At 37.9% G+C, this 18,648-nt stretch overlaps 1 protein-coding gene across 2 annotated transcripts in view; it reads left to right on the forward strand.

The window, feature by feature from the left end:
• The window catches only part of LRP2 (LDL receptor related protein 2), a 252,103-nt gene extending 235,960 nt beyond the window's left edge, over positions 1 to 16,143 (forward strand). For both annotated transcript variants that reach the window (XM_020990917.2, XM_020990918.2), the window contains exons 75-79: positions 595 to 724; positions 1,926 to 2,027; positions 4,404 to 4,529; positions 13,074 to 13,145; positions 14,462 to 16,143. In XM_020990917.2, coding sequence (XP_020846576.1) covers positions 595 to 724; positions 1,926 to 2,027; positions 4,404 to 4,529; positions 13,074 to 13,145; positions 14,462 to 14,623 — 592 coding nt within the window. In that variant the 3' untranslated portion in view covers positions 14,624 to 16,143. The remainder of the gene's footprint in view (positions 1 to 594; positions 725 to 1,925; positions 2,028 to 4,403; positions 4,530 to 13,073; positions 13,146 to 14,461) is intronic.
• The last annotated feature ends 2,505 nt before the right edge of the window (positions 16,144 to 18,648 follow it).

Here is an 18,648-nt window from a genome sequence, read left to right on the forward strand (position 1 = left end):
ATCTTTGTCAAGAAAATCCCAAGTGGGGTCACAAAGGGTTGGACAAGACTGAAAATGACTGAATAACAACAATCTCTAATGCCTGCAAAGAGGGTGGGGAAGGACCTTCTCATATCTTTCCTTCAGGGTCAAGATTGGGCATTATAATTTTATGGCACTCAGATTCAGTTGTTTTGTTGTGGCGGTCTTTTTCACTTCCTTTGTGGTAATCATTATGGATGTTATTTCCCTGGTTCTGCTTACTTCCCTTTGCAGCAGTTCATATAAGTCTTCCCATGCTTCTCTGTGTTCATCATATTCATTATTTCTTATTGAATAATAATATTCCATTACATGCATATGCTATAACTTGTTTAATCATCCCCCAGTTGATAGGGTCCATTTTGTTATCAGTTCTTGCTTACTACAAAAAAATGCTACGAATATTTGGATATATATGAGGCCTTTTTTTGGGGGGGGGGGTCATTGACCTCCAAGGAGTTTATGCTTAGCAGTGGGGTCTCTGGGACAAACAATGGACATTTTATTCTCTTTTTTTACATAATTCCTGATTGGCAAGCACTCTTTCAAAGGATCCCTTTGGTTTTCTTTCAGCTTAAGCAGTCTAGTAAAATCTACAGAAAATGGCAGTGGTGTGACTTTCAGATCAGGGGCTGATGTGAGCATGGATATTGGAGTATCAGGTTTTGGGCCTGATTCTGCTATTGACAGAGCAATGCAAATGGTAAGGGCCATTTCAAATGGATCTTTAAAATGTGGAGCCATCTTCATCGTTTTGGATTTCTTTTTCTCTTGTTTATGTGTGGGTTCGATAGAAGCATTTTTTAAAAGGACAGAAATGTACTAAAGTCTTCTGATCAGTTTCTTTACAAATTAGATTTTGGTAATACACAATTAATGCAAAGAAAAAATGGGGTTATTTGTGGAGTCTATCAATGTTTTGAAAGTAGAAATAAAATTAGTATTTTCTGGGACCTTTTAGTTCTGAACAGAATTTGATTTGCTAAAATCTCTTATACAGTCTCAGACATATAAGGTTTTTTTTTTAATCCTTTCTTTTCTGGAGCCATTTTGTATGTATTTGGGGATAAAAATTTCTTTTGGACTGAAATGGCATATTTTTCTTTTTTACTTTTTAGTTGGTATCCTCCTTCCTTATACTTTTATACTATCTGTCATATCAGAAGTATTATTCCTCAGTCACTCCCTCTAATCCTTTTTCTCATTCACCAACTTGTCTATTTTCTGCTGTCCATATATAACCAGCAAGATTCATAGTTTGTGCTTTGGATAGCAAGTGGATATTCAACAAGAAAAAAACTCAGCAAATGAATGAATTTTTTAAAAAAGCATTTCTTAGGTACTTACTACATGCTAAATACTGTCCTAAATGTTGTAGATATAAATATGGAAATCAATCCCCACCCCTTTCCTGCTTTCAAGGATGAGGATGGAGGAGAGTACATATAGGGGAGTGGTAGCTGGGGAGGAGCATTTTGACTTAACAAGTCACTGGGATGGTGAGTGGAACCACAGGGGATAGACTGCTATACTTTTTTTTTTTAAATAGAAATAACAGTATTGATTCAATTAGGTTTCCAAAACTCCAGAATGCAGAGGTGGTATAGCAGGGAGAACATGGCCAGGAGAAAAATGAATCATGCCTGGGGACTTTGAGATATGGTAGGCCAATGTGAAGCTGTCACCCATCAGGAAAGCAGTTCTAGTGTCACTAAATTTATACTTAGATAATGCTTAGATGATGCCATCTTTCATAAAGCCCGTGTCTCTGTTGCCTTTTTGTTTGCAAGGTCTTTAAGATAATTTCTCTCTCTTTGGCTAATTTTGCTCCGACAACAAACAGTGAAACATTTGAAGGCACTGTATACCTGGTATTGTGACAATGGCATCATTTTCTTTCTCAGAATGAAAACTTTGCTGTGGAGACAGGAAAGCAGCCCATCATATTTGAAAATCCAATGTATGCAGCCAGAGACAGTGTGGTCAATGTTGATCAGCATGCCCGGGTGAGAACGGAACACTTCCTTTTTGATGAGCTCTTCTGGTGCTATTCTTTCCCTGTTTTCCTTGTGTTCAGTTTCATCAACTTAAAAATCTCTTTTAATTTCTCTTCTCAAACAATTAGAAGCACATAAATGAATTTAGTTAATTTCTAACCTTGACTTTCTGCAAAGATAGGGTGGAGTCAAGATGTTACAGCAATATTTTAAAAATCAGAACTATTTTATGTCCCATAAACATTGTTGAAAGGTTAGAGTCCTTCTCTGGGTGTATCAAGAAGCTCTTCATTTTGGCTTGCATAAAGCCAAGTAATTATAACTCCAACACTGGACAGTATTTCACCAGGAAGGAGAGAGGAGAAAAAGAGAAGAGAGAGAAGGCCTCAGAGCCGCTCATTAGCTTAGGATTCAGCAGCCCAAATAATTTTTTGCCTGCTCTTGCCAAGCATCAATTCATTGTTAACACTTAGATTTTCATTGGAATGACAACAGATGGCATATTTAAATATCAGACTGAAATGTTTCCTTATTTAGGACCAGAATATTTAGGGTACTGAAAACATTTAGGTAACCTTCTGATGTGTGGTTATTAAAGCTCCAATGTCACGCCATTACTGATGCTTTGTTTTGTTTGTTGTTTGCTCCATGCCTCTGTAGAATACAAGTAGAATAAATTTAATGATGGACCTAAAACATAGCTTATGAGCATATAAGAAATGTAGTATGCTCTGTCTCCCCATTCTTTAAAATCGATGTTAGATACAATAATACTTTCTTTTACCACCAGTAAAAGTGTAGAAAATTTCTGGAAGGTTAATTATCACATTTATCTCTATAGTTTCAAATGTTACAAATTAATAAGCATTTATTAAATGAGTGCTATGTGTCAGAAATTATTCCAAGCCTGAAGATGCAAAAACAAAAACAAAATTAAAAAAAAAAAGAAACCCAAGCTCAACCCAGGAAAGAAAAACGGTCTTAGTTCTCAAGGACTTCAAATGGAGGAAATAACATATACACAAATAGATATATGCTTGATACATAAGAGTAGATGGCAGTAGCCTTAGAGGTCTGGGAAAGTCCTCCTGCTGAAGGTGGCACATGAACTGAATCCTGGAGGAAGTCAGAGATTCTAAGAGCTGGGGGTCAGGAGGCATCCCCATGCATAAGGGACAGCCAGTACAAAGGTATGGAGTATGTGAAAGACAATGGCAAGTAGGGTAGTATGATTAGACCATGGAGTGCAGGCAGGAAGGTAATAAATAAGAAACTTGGAAAAATAGGAAGAGTCCATGTTGTGAAGAATGTAAATGACAAATGGAAGAGTTTAGATGTGATCCTAAAGAAATAGGTAATCATTGTAGTTTATTGAATAGGGAGAATGACATGGTCAGACCTATGTGTTAGGAAAATCGTTTTGGCAGCTGATTAGAGAGTAAATTGGATGGAGAAGGAAGAGAGCTGAGATGGGGGATCAGTTAGCAGACCACTACAATGGTCTAGTGTCTAGGCAATAGAGGACAGAACCTGGATGGTGGTTGTGTGCATGGAGAGGAGGGGCATAGCTGAAAGCTGCGGTGGAGAAAGAAAGTATAAGATTTAGCAACCTTCAGGATATGTGGTTGAGAGTGAGTATTCCAGTATGACAGCAAGATTGTGAACTCAGGGGGCTAGAAGGATGGTGATGCCCTCGACCGTAATAGGGAATTTTTGGAAAAGGACTATGTTTGGAAGGAAAGATTCTAATTCTCCAGAGAGAAAATTTTCAATTTAACAAAGGGTTCAGATAAAAAGGATAACCTAAAGGAAGATTAATTATTCTAAAATATTACCTGTGGCCCCACAGTATCCTGTTATTCTAAATGTGTTTATTGGTATATACAACTGAATTCTTTTAATCAAGTACTATAGAGACTTTTGGGAAGAAATGGAATTGTAAGAAGGGCCAGAAGCATCTTTAATAAATCTGATTGTGACTGTTATAGAGTTTGGAGATTTTTTTTTATCCTCTAATTGTAGGACTCATTTAGTATTTAATGTTTTTGTCTTCTGGAAAGTGGGACACTCTTTGCACTCTCTGCTAGTGCATGGAATTTTCCTCATGCTATCAAAAGAAAATATAACTTCAAGGATATGGGAAAGCAAAATACCCAATGAATGAAGTGATTGAAATGAATGAAACATTTGAGAAATTCTGTTTTTATGTTTCAACTAGTGATTTTATACTGTTGGGGGCCAGGCTTTTAATTTTTGTTCTTAAAGAGCAAATAATTTCTCCTTACTCTTCAGTTAAAGTCTCTTAATCTGAAATTTCTAATTGAGTTTTTTAAATTATCATTTCATCTTTTTGGAGCTGGATAAGAAGGTTTAATGTGTTTACAGGTAACTGAATTCAGAAATGAGGATAATCCAAATTATGAAAATCCCATCAGTTCTTCAGAAATTGTTGTTGATGAAAAGCAACCTTCTATAAAAGCAGAAACAACACAAGCAACAGAAACTGCCCAGGTATGCTGTGCTTGATTTTAAAAGACCTGTTCAACTTTGCCTTTAGTTTTGTCTCTGTCAGCTCCAGAGCTACGGGTGTTTCTATGCAAAACAAAGAAACCCTGATTCTCAGATCCACAGGACTGCAGAGCTAATGCTTCTCCCCTCTCTCGAGGCCCCCTACCTGCTATCTCCCTGCATTCCTCCAAGTAACATGCAAGCAACATTAGATAGATGTGTGATGAATACTCTGGCTTCTAAGTATTGGAAGCTTCATGTAATATTTAACACACAAAAAAAGAAAGGACAACAGACTCTTGCAGTCTGACTTCTTTAAATTCTGGGATGTGACTTTAACAAAGTTTGATTTAATATTTATAGAAAACCCACAGTGGATACATAAAACATAGCCTCTTATAGATCCAGAGCTGGAAAAGACATCCGGGGGCTGTTTAGTCCAGTCCTCCTTTTACAGACGGGAAACTGAGGCTCAGAGAGGTTAGACCATTTCCCTAAAGTCACACGGGTGACCAGGATTCAGTTCCAGATCCTCAGACTTTAAAGCCAGTGCTCTTTTCTCGGTGAGATATGTCCTAATGTGATATATTTGCCAAGTTTTATGACATTTCCAGACTAGAGCATCTATGCATAGAAACTTTTTTCCTTAAATAGAATCTAATTATTGTGTCCTTCAGAGGTGTAAAATACAATATGAGTGCTATTAAGCCACATTACAATAAAATTGGAAAATATTTAACAAATGAATAGAAGTACAATAGAACAGATAATGTTAATACGTGATTTTCTAAGTCGCTATGCAGGGATCCTTTTGTATGGGTTAGTGGCCACCAGTGTCTCTTTGAATTTGATACCACTGGCGTACTTGGGTATTTGCTATATTGAATGTTGTTGTTCAGTCATGTCTGACTCTTCGTAACCCTGTAGCCTGTGTCGAGCCAATACAGTCCATGGAGTTTTCTTGGCAAAGATACTGGAGTGGTCTGCCATTTCATTCTCCAGCTCATTTTACAAAACTGACACAAGCAGGGTTAAGTGACTTGCCCAGGGTCACATAGCTAATAAGTGTCTGAGGCTGCATTTGAACTCAGATCTTCCTGACTCCAGACAAAGTGCTCTATCTACTGAGCTACCGAGCTGTCTCTCCCAATATTGAATATTCGTGTAAATGTCTGTGGAATTGAATTGTTGGGCAGCTGAGCCACTGTATTTATTAACTTTTGCCACTGGGTGGCAATCGGATGCACTTTTGACATAGTCCAATAGCACTTATGCTTCGTGTCCACCAGATGGCTTTTGTACTCTTTCTCTGGGCAATCCAGCTTTAAAAAATTAAAAGCCTGTAATATATAACCTTATTACCAGAGTCTGTGGATTAAAAAATTCAAATCTACTTATTTATTGAGAAAAATACATATCATAGGTAGTTATATATTCAAGAAGCTTTTTTTTTAGTTTAGTTTTACATAATAATGCAAGTCAAAGTGCAATTAGGCACCTTTCTCCCTTACATTATGAGAATTAATCAAATTATATAGTCTATGAGCAGATCTGGCTTCTACCCATATGATTTATAATCCTCTTTAAAGTTACATAAATGAATCTCAAAAATATTCATAAATATAAAGTGTAGGAGGCTCATCTAGAGAACAATCTGTTTGCAAGGACTCTGGAGGTTTTATTGAGTTATAGCTCAGTATGAGTCTGCCATGTGTCTAGGGTTCCAAAACAAAAACAAAAACAAAACCTAATTCAATCTTATACTTCGCTAAAAGTGATAGGCCCCTGGTATTCTGACCTGGTCCAATCACATCTAGAGAATTGTGCTCAGTTCTGAGGCCATGTTTTGAGATAGATATTAAAAAGCTAGAGCTCACTCACAAGAGCACAAGTATAGTGTGAGGCCTGGGGACCAAGGCACATGATAAATACTTGAAGGAACCAGGAATACTCTGGAGAAATGAAGACTTGTGGCAGATACTCTGTCTTTAAGTATTTGTGAACTTGCCACATAGAATGGAATGGAATAAGCATTTAGATAATGTCTCCTATGTGCTATGTACAAATATTATCTTATTTGATCCTCTCATTTGATCCTCTGAGGTAGGTTCTATTATTATCCCCATTTTACAGTTAAAGAAACTGAGGCAAACAGAGGTTAAATTTTGGTGGTCATCCATCTCATTGGAGGGTAGATTCAGTTGTTAACTCATGTGCCCTCTAAGCCCTATGAATAGTCAAATAGGCTAAGGGGAAAAGCATGGTAGGAGGGAGGCTTCCCCTATAGTGATGTGAGTAGGAAAGGCATATAGGGCACCTCTTTTGGTATCTGGCCTTCCTGCTGCTTGGTGTGCCTAGATAGGTCCTGGCATGGCTAACATCTGGGGAAGTAGGTGAGGGGTTCTCTTCTAATTCTGAGATTTTCTGTAATTTTCTGATCTATGCTCTCAAGCTCTGATTCTTACTGTATGCAAGAGAAACCATCTAGAGTTTTCTTACAGGAAGGTCTGAAAATTACTCATTAGTTTCCTTTGAAATCAGATCCCTAGCTATTCAATCTAGTTTGAAAACTGCCTTTCAGGTCTCAGCCCTGAGTCTTCACCTAGTTCGCACATCAGTACAGGGTCTTTTCTCCTAGCCAGTAGCTCTTTTCCACCCCACCCCTCAAGCATCATGAATACCAGGCTGTTACCCCCAAGCTAACTTCACTCTCCTCCCTTCCTCCTCTTGACCCCTTGGTGAACTTGTTCAACTGTACACTTTCTTCTTCTCTTGAGTCCTTTGCTACCTCATTGTACTGCAGGTATCTTATTGTATTGCTGATTTTGCCCTGCCAAGAGTTGGCCTTGGATTATTCCTACATTCATCTGCCTTTGCTCTTATACCCATGCTGCTGAATGAAGCAAAAGAAGATCATGAGGCCATGCCAATCAGGCCAACTACAGATTTATGCTACATAATCTCAACCAGGCCCTCACTGCTGCTAGGCAGTCCTTTCATACCTGCCTAATTAATGCATTGTCTCACTCACCAGAGTGGCTTCCAACCCTTGTAATGCTTCCTCATACTTCCCACGGCTTCCCATCTCCCTACTCATCTTTTAATGAAACCTAACTTGTACAACCATTAGGTCTTGATTTTCTCACCTGTGAAATGAAGATAGTGAACTTAATGAACAACAAGATTGCTTCCAGCTCTTATCTATGAACTTTATGTCTCCCTCACAAGTCTTTTTATTTCCAGAATTAATATTTGTTTCCTCACTTTCTTCGGTAAGATCAAGTACCTCACCAGTCTGGTCTTTCTCTTTTGTTGTCGTTATTTTTTTTCTTCAAATATGACACTCTAAGAGAACATAAATACTTGAAATGTGGTCTGATTTGGGCAGAGATGAGCAGTACTCTCAAACCTTGCATTCTGGAGGCAATACTTCTTTTAATGAAACATAGCAGTGCATTAGCTTTTTTGTTTTGTCTGCCCTGACATACTGTTAACTCATACTGAGGTTACAATCCACTTAATCCCCATGTATTTTTTCATAAGAACATTTGTCTGTTCCCCCCCAATTTTGTACTTGTGATGTTAATTTAATATTTTTTATTTATGCTTAATATCTATCTTCTATATGGCACCAAAGCTAAAAGTTCAAGGACAACTCATAGGTCTGAACACACCACTGGTCAGCACAGAAGGGTTGACCTGCTCTCTTTCCAACCTGGGCTGACTGGTTTGTCCCTCCTCAAGCAAGTTGGTGGCACCTTGCTCCAACGGGCTTACCGTATTAATGTCAATCTTATTAGCAAGGAGACTTGATTGGCTTAGCCCACTGTAGCTCAGAATTTCCAAGCTCAAAAGAGCTCCCAAGCAGCAGGGATTACAGCAATGCACTACCACGTCTGGCTGTTTATTTATTTTTAATCCAAACATAGAACTTAAAAATAAAAATGAACTTTCAGAAGCTTCAACAAGAAAAAAAGTGGAAAGTAGATTCACAGTACAGCATAATAAACATCATATAATAACAATAAGATGCATAAATAGTCACATATGCTACAAAACATTTTGTGAATAATAATTATATTTTTAAAAAATTGAACATCAGGCTATAAGTGATGAAACAAGTGTGCTAAATTTGGAGTCAAAAGTCCTGGATTTAATTGTTAGCTCTGCTTCTCACTACTTGTTGCCAGCTTCAAAAGCTAGTTCTTGGACTTCAGAAGGAATTTCTTAGATGTCTGCCTAAAATTCAGTAGGCTTAGATTTTGCCAAGCAAGGCAAGGTAGGGAGTCAGAAACAAGAGAGTATTCCTGAAAACTATGACTCTAGCTTCCTATGGATGGAGTTTAGGAACTAGAATATTCCATCTGTCCTTAGTTGTCAGGGTGATGACTTAAGAGAAAGGCCATCTTTAAGAAGAATAGTTTTCAAATTAATTAGAATTTCACAGAACATAGCCCTCACCTTTACCTGTACTCAGAAGTCCAGCCTATACTTAAACGGAGAATTCCAAATAGTAATGTATAATGAATCGGCTGCTTGTGACTCATACCTGCAGTTTGTATTCAGAGTCATCCTTTTTGACTGGGGAAGGTTGGGGATAAATGGTTGCAAATTAAGATATAAATCAAGAATTTATTGAGAATTCATACTTTCTCCCCAGCGACCGCTTTGGGTAGGGTGTTGTCAAAATCTGCTCTAAGAGGCTAAGTGGGGATTTTCCATCCTAATTCTTTCCCCAGAACAGTGATTTTTAACCTCTCTTGTGTGTCATGGACCCCTTTCATAGTCTGGTGAATCTATATACTCTTTGCAGTGAGGAGTGAAAATGAAGATGTAATTTTTTTTCCTATCCAAGTTCACAGACCCCCTGAAATAAGAACCTCTGTCCCAGATCTTTTGGTAAATGGTCCATGCTGGAATGGAACAAGGAGACATAGAGCTAAAGTGCAAAGAATTATCTAAGTCTAAGAAAACATCTGTTTTCCCTTTAATAAAGAAGAGAAACCTGAAAACAGCAGGTAGCTTAATAGAGAGTTACATTTGACTCAGTTTGATAACCATTGAAAGCTGGCTTGACTTGGGGTCTGAGGATCTGATTCTAGCTCTGCCTCTTCTTACCTGTGTGATGTTACATAAACCTTTTACACCTTGGTTTTCTCATCTGCAAATGGAGGGGTGAGGGGTAGACTAGATGACTTCTGATATTCCTTCTATCTCTGAATGTAAGATCTATATTGATAAAAGTATAATGCCCATTGAATCCTGGGGTTCATTCTATGCCTTGGAAAGACTGAGAATTATTAGCCAGATTTTCCCCTCCTTGACTCCTTCCCATCCCACATCCCATGAATCCTGATTTCTCCATTATAGAGGAAGAAAGGAGCCCAGCTATCCATCTCATATACTTTAAAATGTCCGTTTATATGTTTTGTATGACTTTGCATGTATAATGAATGGCATATTGTTTTCCTTCTTGATGGGTAGGGGAAGAACTACAGAGAGAGAGAGAATTTGGAACTGGAAAATTTAAAAATGAATATAAAAATTTTAAAAAATTAAATTTTAAAAAATGTCAATTTATTGTGACCATAGTCATGGTTTCTTTAGGTTCAGTCAAGGTTGGGCACTCAGTTGTTGCAAGCAAATTGGTATTGGTATAGTAAGTTCAGCTAAAGATAACATTTGAAGGTATCCCTGACCTAATGACCATCTCTAGCTTGCTTATTGTTTGTTTTCTGTCAAAGAAAATAGGTCCTTGTCTTGAAAGAGAATTTTTCAGTCATGTTTTTCAAAGGGCTGATTTTTTCCTTGAATATTAAACACATCTCCTTCCAGACTAGGCACCTAATGCCTGAGTTTCACAAATGCAGTTTTCCAGCCCTGACAAAACTCTGGGCAATAATAGATTTGCTTTCACAGGCTGCTCTTTTTTCCCCCCTCTGTGCACTTTGAGTACCATAGCCTCATGCTCATCAAGCAGAGTTCTTGTATCATCATTTTCACTAGATAAAAGAGATGCTGTGGCTGAGACTGAGTGAGTAGGAAAAAGTGGCTAGGGACACTGCAGTGAGTGATTTGCTCAGGATGAAGCCTGTTTAACTATCCATCACCACAAACAGTACGAAGGAAGCCTAGAAGAGGAGTTGACTGCAGGTTTTTTAGTCTTCTTCAGTTATCTCCTCTCCTGAACTTTCAATCTGGTCTCATGAATTATTAACTGATGATTCAATATGATACTTAATGGGGCCAGATGCTCATCTTAGACTTCTATGGTTGAGTGAACCTGTTGCCCCTGGATGTCCAGGGGCTTAGATATTTGTTCCAATGTTGGCTGTATCTGTGATTGTGTGACTATTTCAAAGGAGGCAGCACTTTAGTTGCTAAGGGTCACTCCAGGGTGACATTAAAATACTAGGGACTCTCAGTGGGTTTTCTTTCACCTGAAAATAGGCTCAAACGAATCCAGGTTAGGAACATGAAATCTCAGTGGCTCCATGATGTTATTTTTCTAGGCTTTCATTAAAAATGCATTTGGCTTCCCTAGGAGATAAAAGCAAAAAAGTTACAAGCTCTACTTCTTTTGTTAGGAACCTTTTGATTTTGAACTCAGGTAAGCCCTTATGCAGGGTTTTATTACAAAGCCAGGCCGGCTAGTCCACACAGAAGCATGTGATTCAGGAAGTTTTCTGTCCTCCCTCAAAAAAAGCTGAGTTCCTAGTCTGATCATACTGAGGAAGATCAAAGACCCAGTAGATTATGGAACAGATTGTTCCAGCGTTTGCAGCTGCAAAATGAGTATAATGATACTCATCTCTCAGAGTTGGTGTGAAAGAAATGCTTTGTCAACCATAAAATACTATAGAAAGGTGAGACGGTGTAGGGGGAAAAAACGCTGGTTTAGAGTTAGGAAGAATCCTTCCCTTAGAACAGGGATTTTTAACCATTTTTGTGTGTCTTGGACCCCTTTGATAGTCTGGTGAAATTACAGACTCTTCAGAATATTTTGAACCCAACAGACATGGGTTCAAATTATGACGCTAGCTTTTGACCCTGGGGAATAATTTAACATGTACCTCAGAGAACTCCTAGAACTTATCTACTAAGTCATGGACAGGTTGGAATCTGCTTGGTAGAGAATTCTATCACAGATATTTCTTTATTCTTTTGAACTATGGGTGGCCTCCATACCACAAACCAGGCAAATCATGAAATTTCTGGACCACTTGGTAGATTTCTTAGGGACACAAAGCTACCATCACTCCATTACTTGTCCTTGAAAAACACGAAACATGTAGTCTAGACGCCATCTGGAGTAGGCTGACCCTACTTCTATGCTTTCTGGCAAGATGCAACAGGCACCAAGAAAAACATTGAGTCTGTGAGCAAAGATGTTGAGAGATAGTATACAAATCATCTGATCTGTGGCACCAGGACGTGAGCTACCACGTCACCAGCCCTCCCACAATAACTTCCAGGTGGGTTTGTTAAGGATTTCTTTATTGTTTGTCATTAGTCTCTCGGCTTCCAGGCCTCTGAAATTCTGGTTGGGAAGTAGCTATGTGGAAAATCAGCTAAAGAACCGGAAGTCATTGCAGGAAATGATGTCATAATCCAACTTCTTCCCCTTACTTTCATATAAAACCTGCATCAGAGGTTTAGGGCTCCAAAGGAGCTCAGGGACTTGGATTTGCTCTTTAATTGTGATTGGTAACTCCCAGATGAACAACAATAGCTATATGCCAGGCACGGTGCTAAGCACCTTATAAATATCTTGTTTTATCCTCACAGCAACTATGGGAGGTAGGTGCTGTTATTATACCCATTTTACACATGGGGAAACTGAGAGAGAGGTGGAGGGAGTGAATTTCCCAGGGTCACACATCTGGTAAGTCTGAGGTCAGATTTGAACTCAGGTCTTCCTAAATCCAGGCCTGGCTCTCTATCCACTGTGTCACCTAGCTACCCCAATGAAGAAATTCCCTCCACCAGCGCAAGTTGGCCTGATGAACTCAGACATTGTGATTTGTCCAGGATCACTTAGCCAGTATGTATCTGAGGTGAGACTTGAACCCAGGTCTTCCTGGTTTCAAGTCCAGCTCACTGTTGACTATGCTTAGTTGTTCAAATAAGGAAACTGAGTCCTGGAGAGGATAAATAATTTCCCAAGGAGAATCAGGTCAAAGGCAGCCAAGTTTGTTGGGATTTGCGTGTGGTGGATACTTTGACTCTGGATCCAGCGCTTGTCAACTAGCCTGCATGTTTTATTTGGACACTGGTATAATGACCCATTATTCAAAGCAAGAGGTAGATGCACTGAAAGATTGAAGGTGGATGGAGCTTTGAAAACTCTTAGGTGAAAAGAAAGAGCATAAAATTGTATTTCAGTTCAGAGACCATAGATAGTCCTAAAGCATTCACAGGGCCAGCTGAAGACCATGGCCCCAGATTCCTTTTGTCTTTCAGAGAAGGAGGTCAAGTAGAAAAATCAAAATCTCATTATTGAAAATTACCTTTTCCCCCCCCTCCAACCCTTCTCTCTTCCTCTAGGAGTCAAAATGGAATTTCTTCAAACGAAAATTGAAGCAAAGTACCAACTTTGAAAATCCAATCTATGCAGAGGTAAAATATTTCCTTAATTTGGAATTTTTTTTTGCTTTAGGCACAAATTACTTTGCCAAATCAGACATACATATTCTTACTCATCCTTGTCCTCCTCCTTTTTGAAACTGATACCAAAAGTTGACTCTATTCATTCAGATTTCTTTCCTTCCTACATATGCATTTGTCCTCCCAGTTATGCATGGGGAATCAGTCAGTTAATAGGTAATTGTTAACCAGCTGGCATTAACCATTAGGTACTATGCTTAAGTGCTGAGGATACAAAAAGAGGCAAAAGACAGTCCCTGACCACAAACTACTGTAGGAAGATAACACACAAAAGGAAGTTGGACAGTAGTGTGTGTGTGGGGAATTGTAGGGGGTACCTGGCATGGGGCTGTCTTATATGTACAAATAAGCTTCCAATTCATGCACATGTCAGGACATCATCCTCATGATGTCTTTGGTCCTTTTCGAAAATGAAGGACAAACAACAGTAACAATAAAAAGGAGAAATAAGAAATAATTGAAAGAGGAAAGGCATTAGGATTAAGAAGGGTTGGGAAATGCTTCCTGTGGAAGACGGGATTTAATTCAGGACTTAAATGAAGACAGTAGATGAGGGAGAATGCTCCAGGCATGAGGGACAGTCAGAAAAAAATGCCAAAGCCAAGAGATGGAGTATCTTGTTCATGGAACAGCAAGAAAGCTGGTGTCACTGGATTGAAGAGTACGTTTCAGTGAGTGAGATATAAGAAGACAGAAAAGGTAGGAGGAGGCTAGGTTATGAAGGGCTTTGAATGCCTAACAGAGCATTCCGTATTTGATCCTGGAATCAATAGGGAGCCAATGGAGTTTATTGACTAGAGGTTTGACATGGTTGGGCCTACACTTTAGGAAAATCTCTCTGGTGGGTGAATGGAGGACAAATTAGAGTGAGGAGAGACTTGAGGCAGGCAGACCCAGCAGGCTGTTGCAGTGATCCAGACAGCCTGCACCAGAGTGCTTGCCATATCAGAGGAGAGGAGAGTATGTGTTTAAAAGATGTTGCAATGATGAAATCAACAGGCCTTGGCAACAGATGGAGTACTGGGGGTAAGAGATAGTGAGGAGTCAAGGAAGATATCTAGATTGGGAGCCTGAGGGACTGGGAGGATAATGTTGCCCTCTACAATAATAGGGAAGGTAGGAGTTGGGGAGGGGGAAGGTTTGGGGGAAAGATAATGAGTTCAGCTTTAGACATGTTGAGTTTAAGACCTGTTGAAGATCCAGTTTGAGATGTTTGAGAAGCAGTTGGAGATGACTAAAGGTCGATAATTACTAAATTATTCTTGTAGATGGAGAAGGAGCAACAGGAAGTTACGGCTGCTGTGCCACCCCCATCTCCTTCACTTCCTGTTGACATCATTCAAAGAAAAGACCAAGCTCCAGCTTACATAGCAACTGAGGATACGTTTAAAGATACTGCTAACCTTGTTAAAGAGGACTCTGAGGTATAACTAGTGCCATTGATTTTAGGGATTAATTAGAAATATACTTTTGCACATATATTTTTACAAACAGATGGAAAAAGGTTAACATTCAGTACTTTATAAAAATATATACATATATATACATATATATAATATCTTGCCTGTAGTTGGAGATGTCTGTTGAAACTATGCCTTGTGTTTTTTTTTACTTATGCCAACTCATATTTTTATGAAGAATTATCACAATGTACTATATGTATATCTTTGCACTGAAGCTGTCTGAAAGTAATGTTATAAATATATTTGTATATTTGTAAATTTTGGAAAGATTATCATGTCATTGATATTGCTAATAAAAATGTCTGCTGAATTGGTTATTACATCTCTAGAGGTAGATTATGTCAATGGAGGGATAAAAATCAAGGTAATTTAAAGGCCTTGTCCATTTCAGACAAAGGGCACCATATTCTAATCTTCAGATTTATTCAGAAAATAGAACCTGGACTACTCCATGATGTCCATTTGTATACACCAGCACCAAATTACTGTGCACTGTTAAATTCCAAATTCTTTCATATTAAAAGATGGCTCTGTACACACACACACACACACACACACACACACACACACACACACACACACACATGCACACAGCCCAAGGGTGACTATAGACTCTTCAATTTGTGCAGAAGATAGGAAAATAATTTAGTATATTTTGTTTCGAAGACTGACAACCTGAACAGCCATTGTACATTTTTATGTTGTCAAAGCAGAACATATGTGCTATTCTCCCTCTCTGTGGGCTTTCCCCTGAACTGCCAATTAAACATTTCTATTTGCAGTGTCTATAAGAAGATTTTGTATCATTAGATACTGGTGCCACACTATGTGATACTTTGAACTTCATCTAATGATATATTTTTTTTCTTCTGATGACATATAGAACAGGTCACTCATTTGACTGGCACCTCAAGCAGTCTTTCCTCGGGACCAAAATGCTATAGTTGGAAAATGCTTAATTATATCTGCCTTTTCATCAAGTATCTTACAAAAAGTCCTAGCAAATCAGAACTCAAATTTTGGTTTGGGGGTTTTGTGCAAATTTCATTGTCATTGACTATTTATTTCCTGAAGTGGATATTAATAGAAAGGGAAATAGTTTTTAGTAATAGTTATTATGAGGTCCTTTGGTTGAATCCATGTATCTGGACCAGAATGTACTATAAAGCTTAGTTTTTCTATGTAATAATAACATAGTCTAGTTTACATAACAGGAACCATCTAAGGAAAGTCTAGGGCCATTGAAAGAATGTATAATTTAATATTTCTTGTCACCTCCACCTAGCTAACCATGCCTATAAACTGCAAATTTAATAAATATATAATGAATGAAATATCTTCCACTGATTGTTCTGTACCTGGGTTCTCATATTTGTTCCCCATGTTTAGAGATCTTGTTATAATTATGATGAAATGTATTTTGATTGGAAAAGCAACTGGGAAATGATGCTGCTGAATAAATCTAATAAATGTGTTATTTTATCAGATTTATATTTCATACCATTTTGTGTCTCACTCATGGGCTTATTCTCTTGTGCTCTGCAGAGATTCCAGGGAATTGGGTTTTTATAAATAGCACCAGTAAAAATATTGTAAGCTGTACCTTCTTGGTTGAAATGTAAGATTCTTTTTTTTAAATCCACAAGATTTTCAGGATAGGACTCATTTCATTTAACAACATGTTGTCCTGGGATATTCTGGCATAGGAAATGTAGAACATAAGCTTAGTTATGTTGAGTTATGTCAAGTCATCAAGCATTTATTAAGTGCCTAGTGTGTGTTAGCCATAGGTTCCCAAAGTGGGTGATATCACCCTCTGTGGGGTATTGGACCAATCCTGGCCGGGGGGGCAGTAGTAGCCTCAGGTGCAGTTGGCAGGTTTTAAATAAAAATAAAGAGGTAGTGGAAGCATAAGGAAAGAAAAGAAGATAAGAAAATTTTGAAAAACTGTTCATACATCTGTTGTGTAACAGAGTTAAAGTTGTAGTGATTATATTATTTTCCAAATAAACACACAAAATGCAAGTTATAACCCATCAGTGGTCAAGTCTGCAGACAGGTCTTAACAAACAAGTGTTGGCAGATGAGCATGTTGTGCATCGTTGGAGAGTCCAGCATGCATTGGCAGGAATATGTGCATGTAATGACTTGCTTACAATATGATACTATATAGTTATATAACACAATATTGTGTCATCGAAATTTAAATGCAAGAAAACCCCCACAAATTTACAATAAATTATTAAATTTAAGATGTCTTTTTAAAAATTATTTTAGACAAATATTAAAACTTAAATATATAAGAAAAGAAAAAGAAACATATAAACTTAAATACTGAACTTAAATATAAAATAAGAAAAGAAAAAAAAACATGTCATATGCATAGCAGAATGTAGGAGAGGATTCAGAATATATAGCAATAACTTTCCATTTCAAGAAAGCCTATATATCAAATACTGTGCTTTATGTTGAAGGCTGTCCATCTTTGCTTCCTTGTAAGTTTTCTATTGTTCTCTGCTGTACACCTTTTACTTTGTTCTTTTTCCCCCCTTTCTTCTCCCCCCTGCCTCGAGGCTACAATTAAGTATGGATATATTTATATATAGATATTGATATATATACATATACATATATATATACAAACATATACTTTCTCTTAGAGATTCTACTCCTAATCTTCTTTTGATGTGTCATTTCAAAATATTTTATATTTTTTTGAAATGACACAAGTTTAAAAAAAAACTGTTAAAGTGTTAAAGAAAGTAGATTTCTGGGGGAAGGGATGGAATAATATTTTTTGAATATTTTTTCTGTAGGTTATCAGGGCTGAAAATTGTTATACAGGATTTCTTTCTTGTAATGGAGCTATGGCAGACATTCATTCATGAATTTAGAACACTAGAGGGGATTCTGAAATTCTAGGTTCCATCCACATTTCCATGAGGGCTTCCTCAGATAGACAACACCAAGTGAAACTGTTTGGAAAAGCAGACCATCATCTGTAGTACAAATGCCAGCCTGATGATTCCAAATGGGAAGGGGACTGCACATAATCTCCAGATTTAGAAACATAAGTAAATTAATCATGAGTTTCTCGTCTTTGGAAATAAATTCTAAATTTTTAATTACTTTGAAATGGTACTTTAAGGTTATTTTGTTTTTTCAAGATGCTGAGGATAGGCTAGCTATCAGAACTCTGAAAAATCACTGTTTCTTTCATATTTTCTGACTCTATCATGGCTAATGAAAGGATGGTCTATAGTGCAATACAGCTGTGGGATAGGGCCCAGAGCAGAGCAGGGAGCTCCATATGTTTGGTCTATCATGTCTGGCCTACTTTCCTTCCAGAATAGATCAAGGATATGGTTGTGGTTTACATAAATAAGCACTAAATACTTAGTTCAGTCTAGATGAAATTCTGAATTTGGGATTTATTTTGCCTGTTTTCTCAGGTCTCCAGCAGCAACTTAGTGCCCTGAGCTTTCTCCTGGCATTCAGGTTCCCGACCTGTGCACACTTTGGTATTCTTTCCCTAGAAACGACCTATATTCTTGGCATTTCCTGACCCTCTTGTCCGTATCAAAATATCTTGGAAACACCCAGTCCTTGTGAAGTAAAGGGATGGTCTCTGAGGGACTTCTATGATCTTGTGTCTCTATAATACTCTCAGCCCTGCTCTCTTCTTGGTAACAAAGCAATATGAGAAAATAATCCCTTCTGATGTGTCCATTTGTTATCTCTCCCAAATAGCCCAAGTGAATTTAACAGGGATCTTCCAGAGATGATGCCTTAATGCAGCAGTTCTCAAAGTGTGGTCCCCAAGACCCTTTCGAGAGGTTTTTGAGGTCAAAACTATTTTTATAAAAGTACCAAGAAATTTTAATTCTGAATACAGTAAGTATTGATAGATCTAGCCCATATAGACAAAAGCTCTTTGGCAGATGCTCATTGATTTTTAAGATTGTAAAGGAGTCTTGAGACCAAAAAATTTG

This window comes from Phascolarctos cinereus, unplaced genomic scaffold (genome assembly GCF_003287225.1).
Source record: "Phascolarctos cinereus isolate Bilbo 61053 unplaced genomic scaffold, phaCin_HiC Scaffold_726;HRSCAF=1367, whole genome shotgun sequence".
Lineage (NCBI taxonomy): Eukaryota > Metazoa > Chordata > Mammalia > Diprotodontia > Phascolarctidae > Phascolarctos > Phascolarctos cinereus.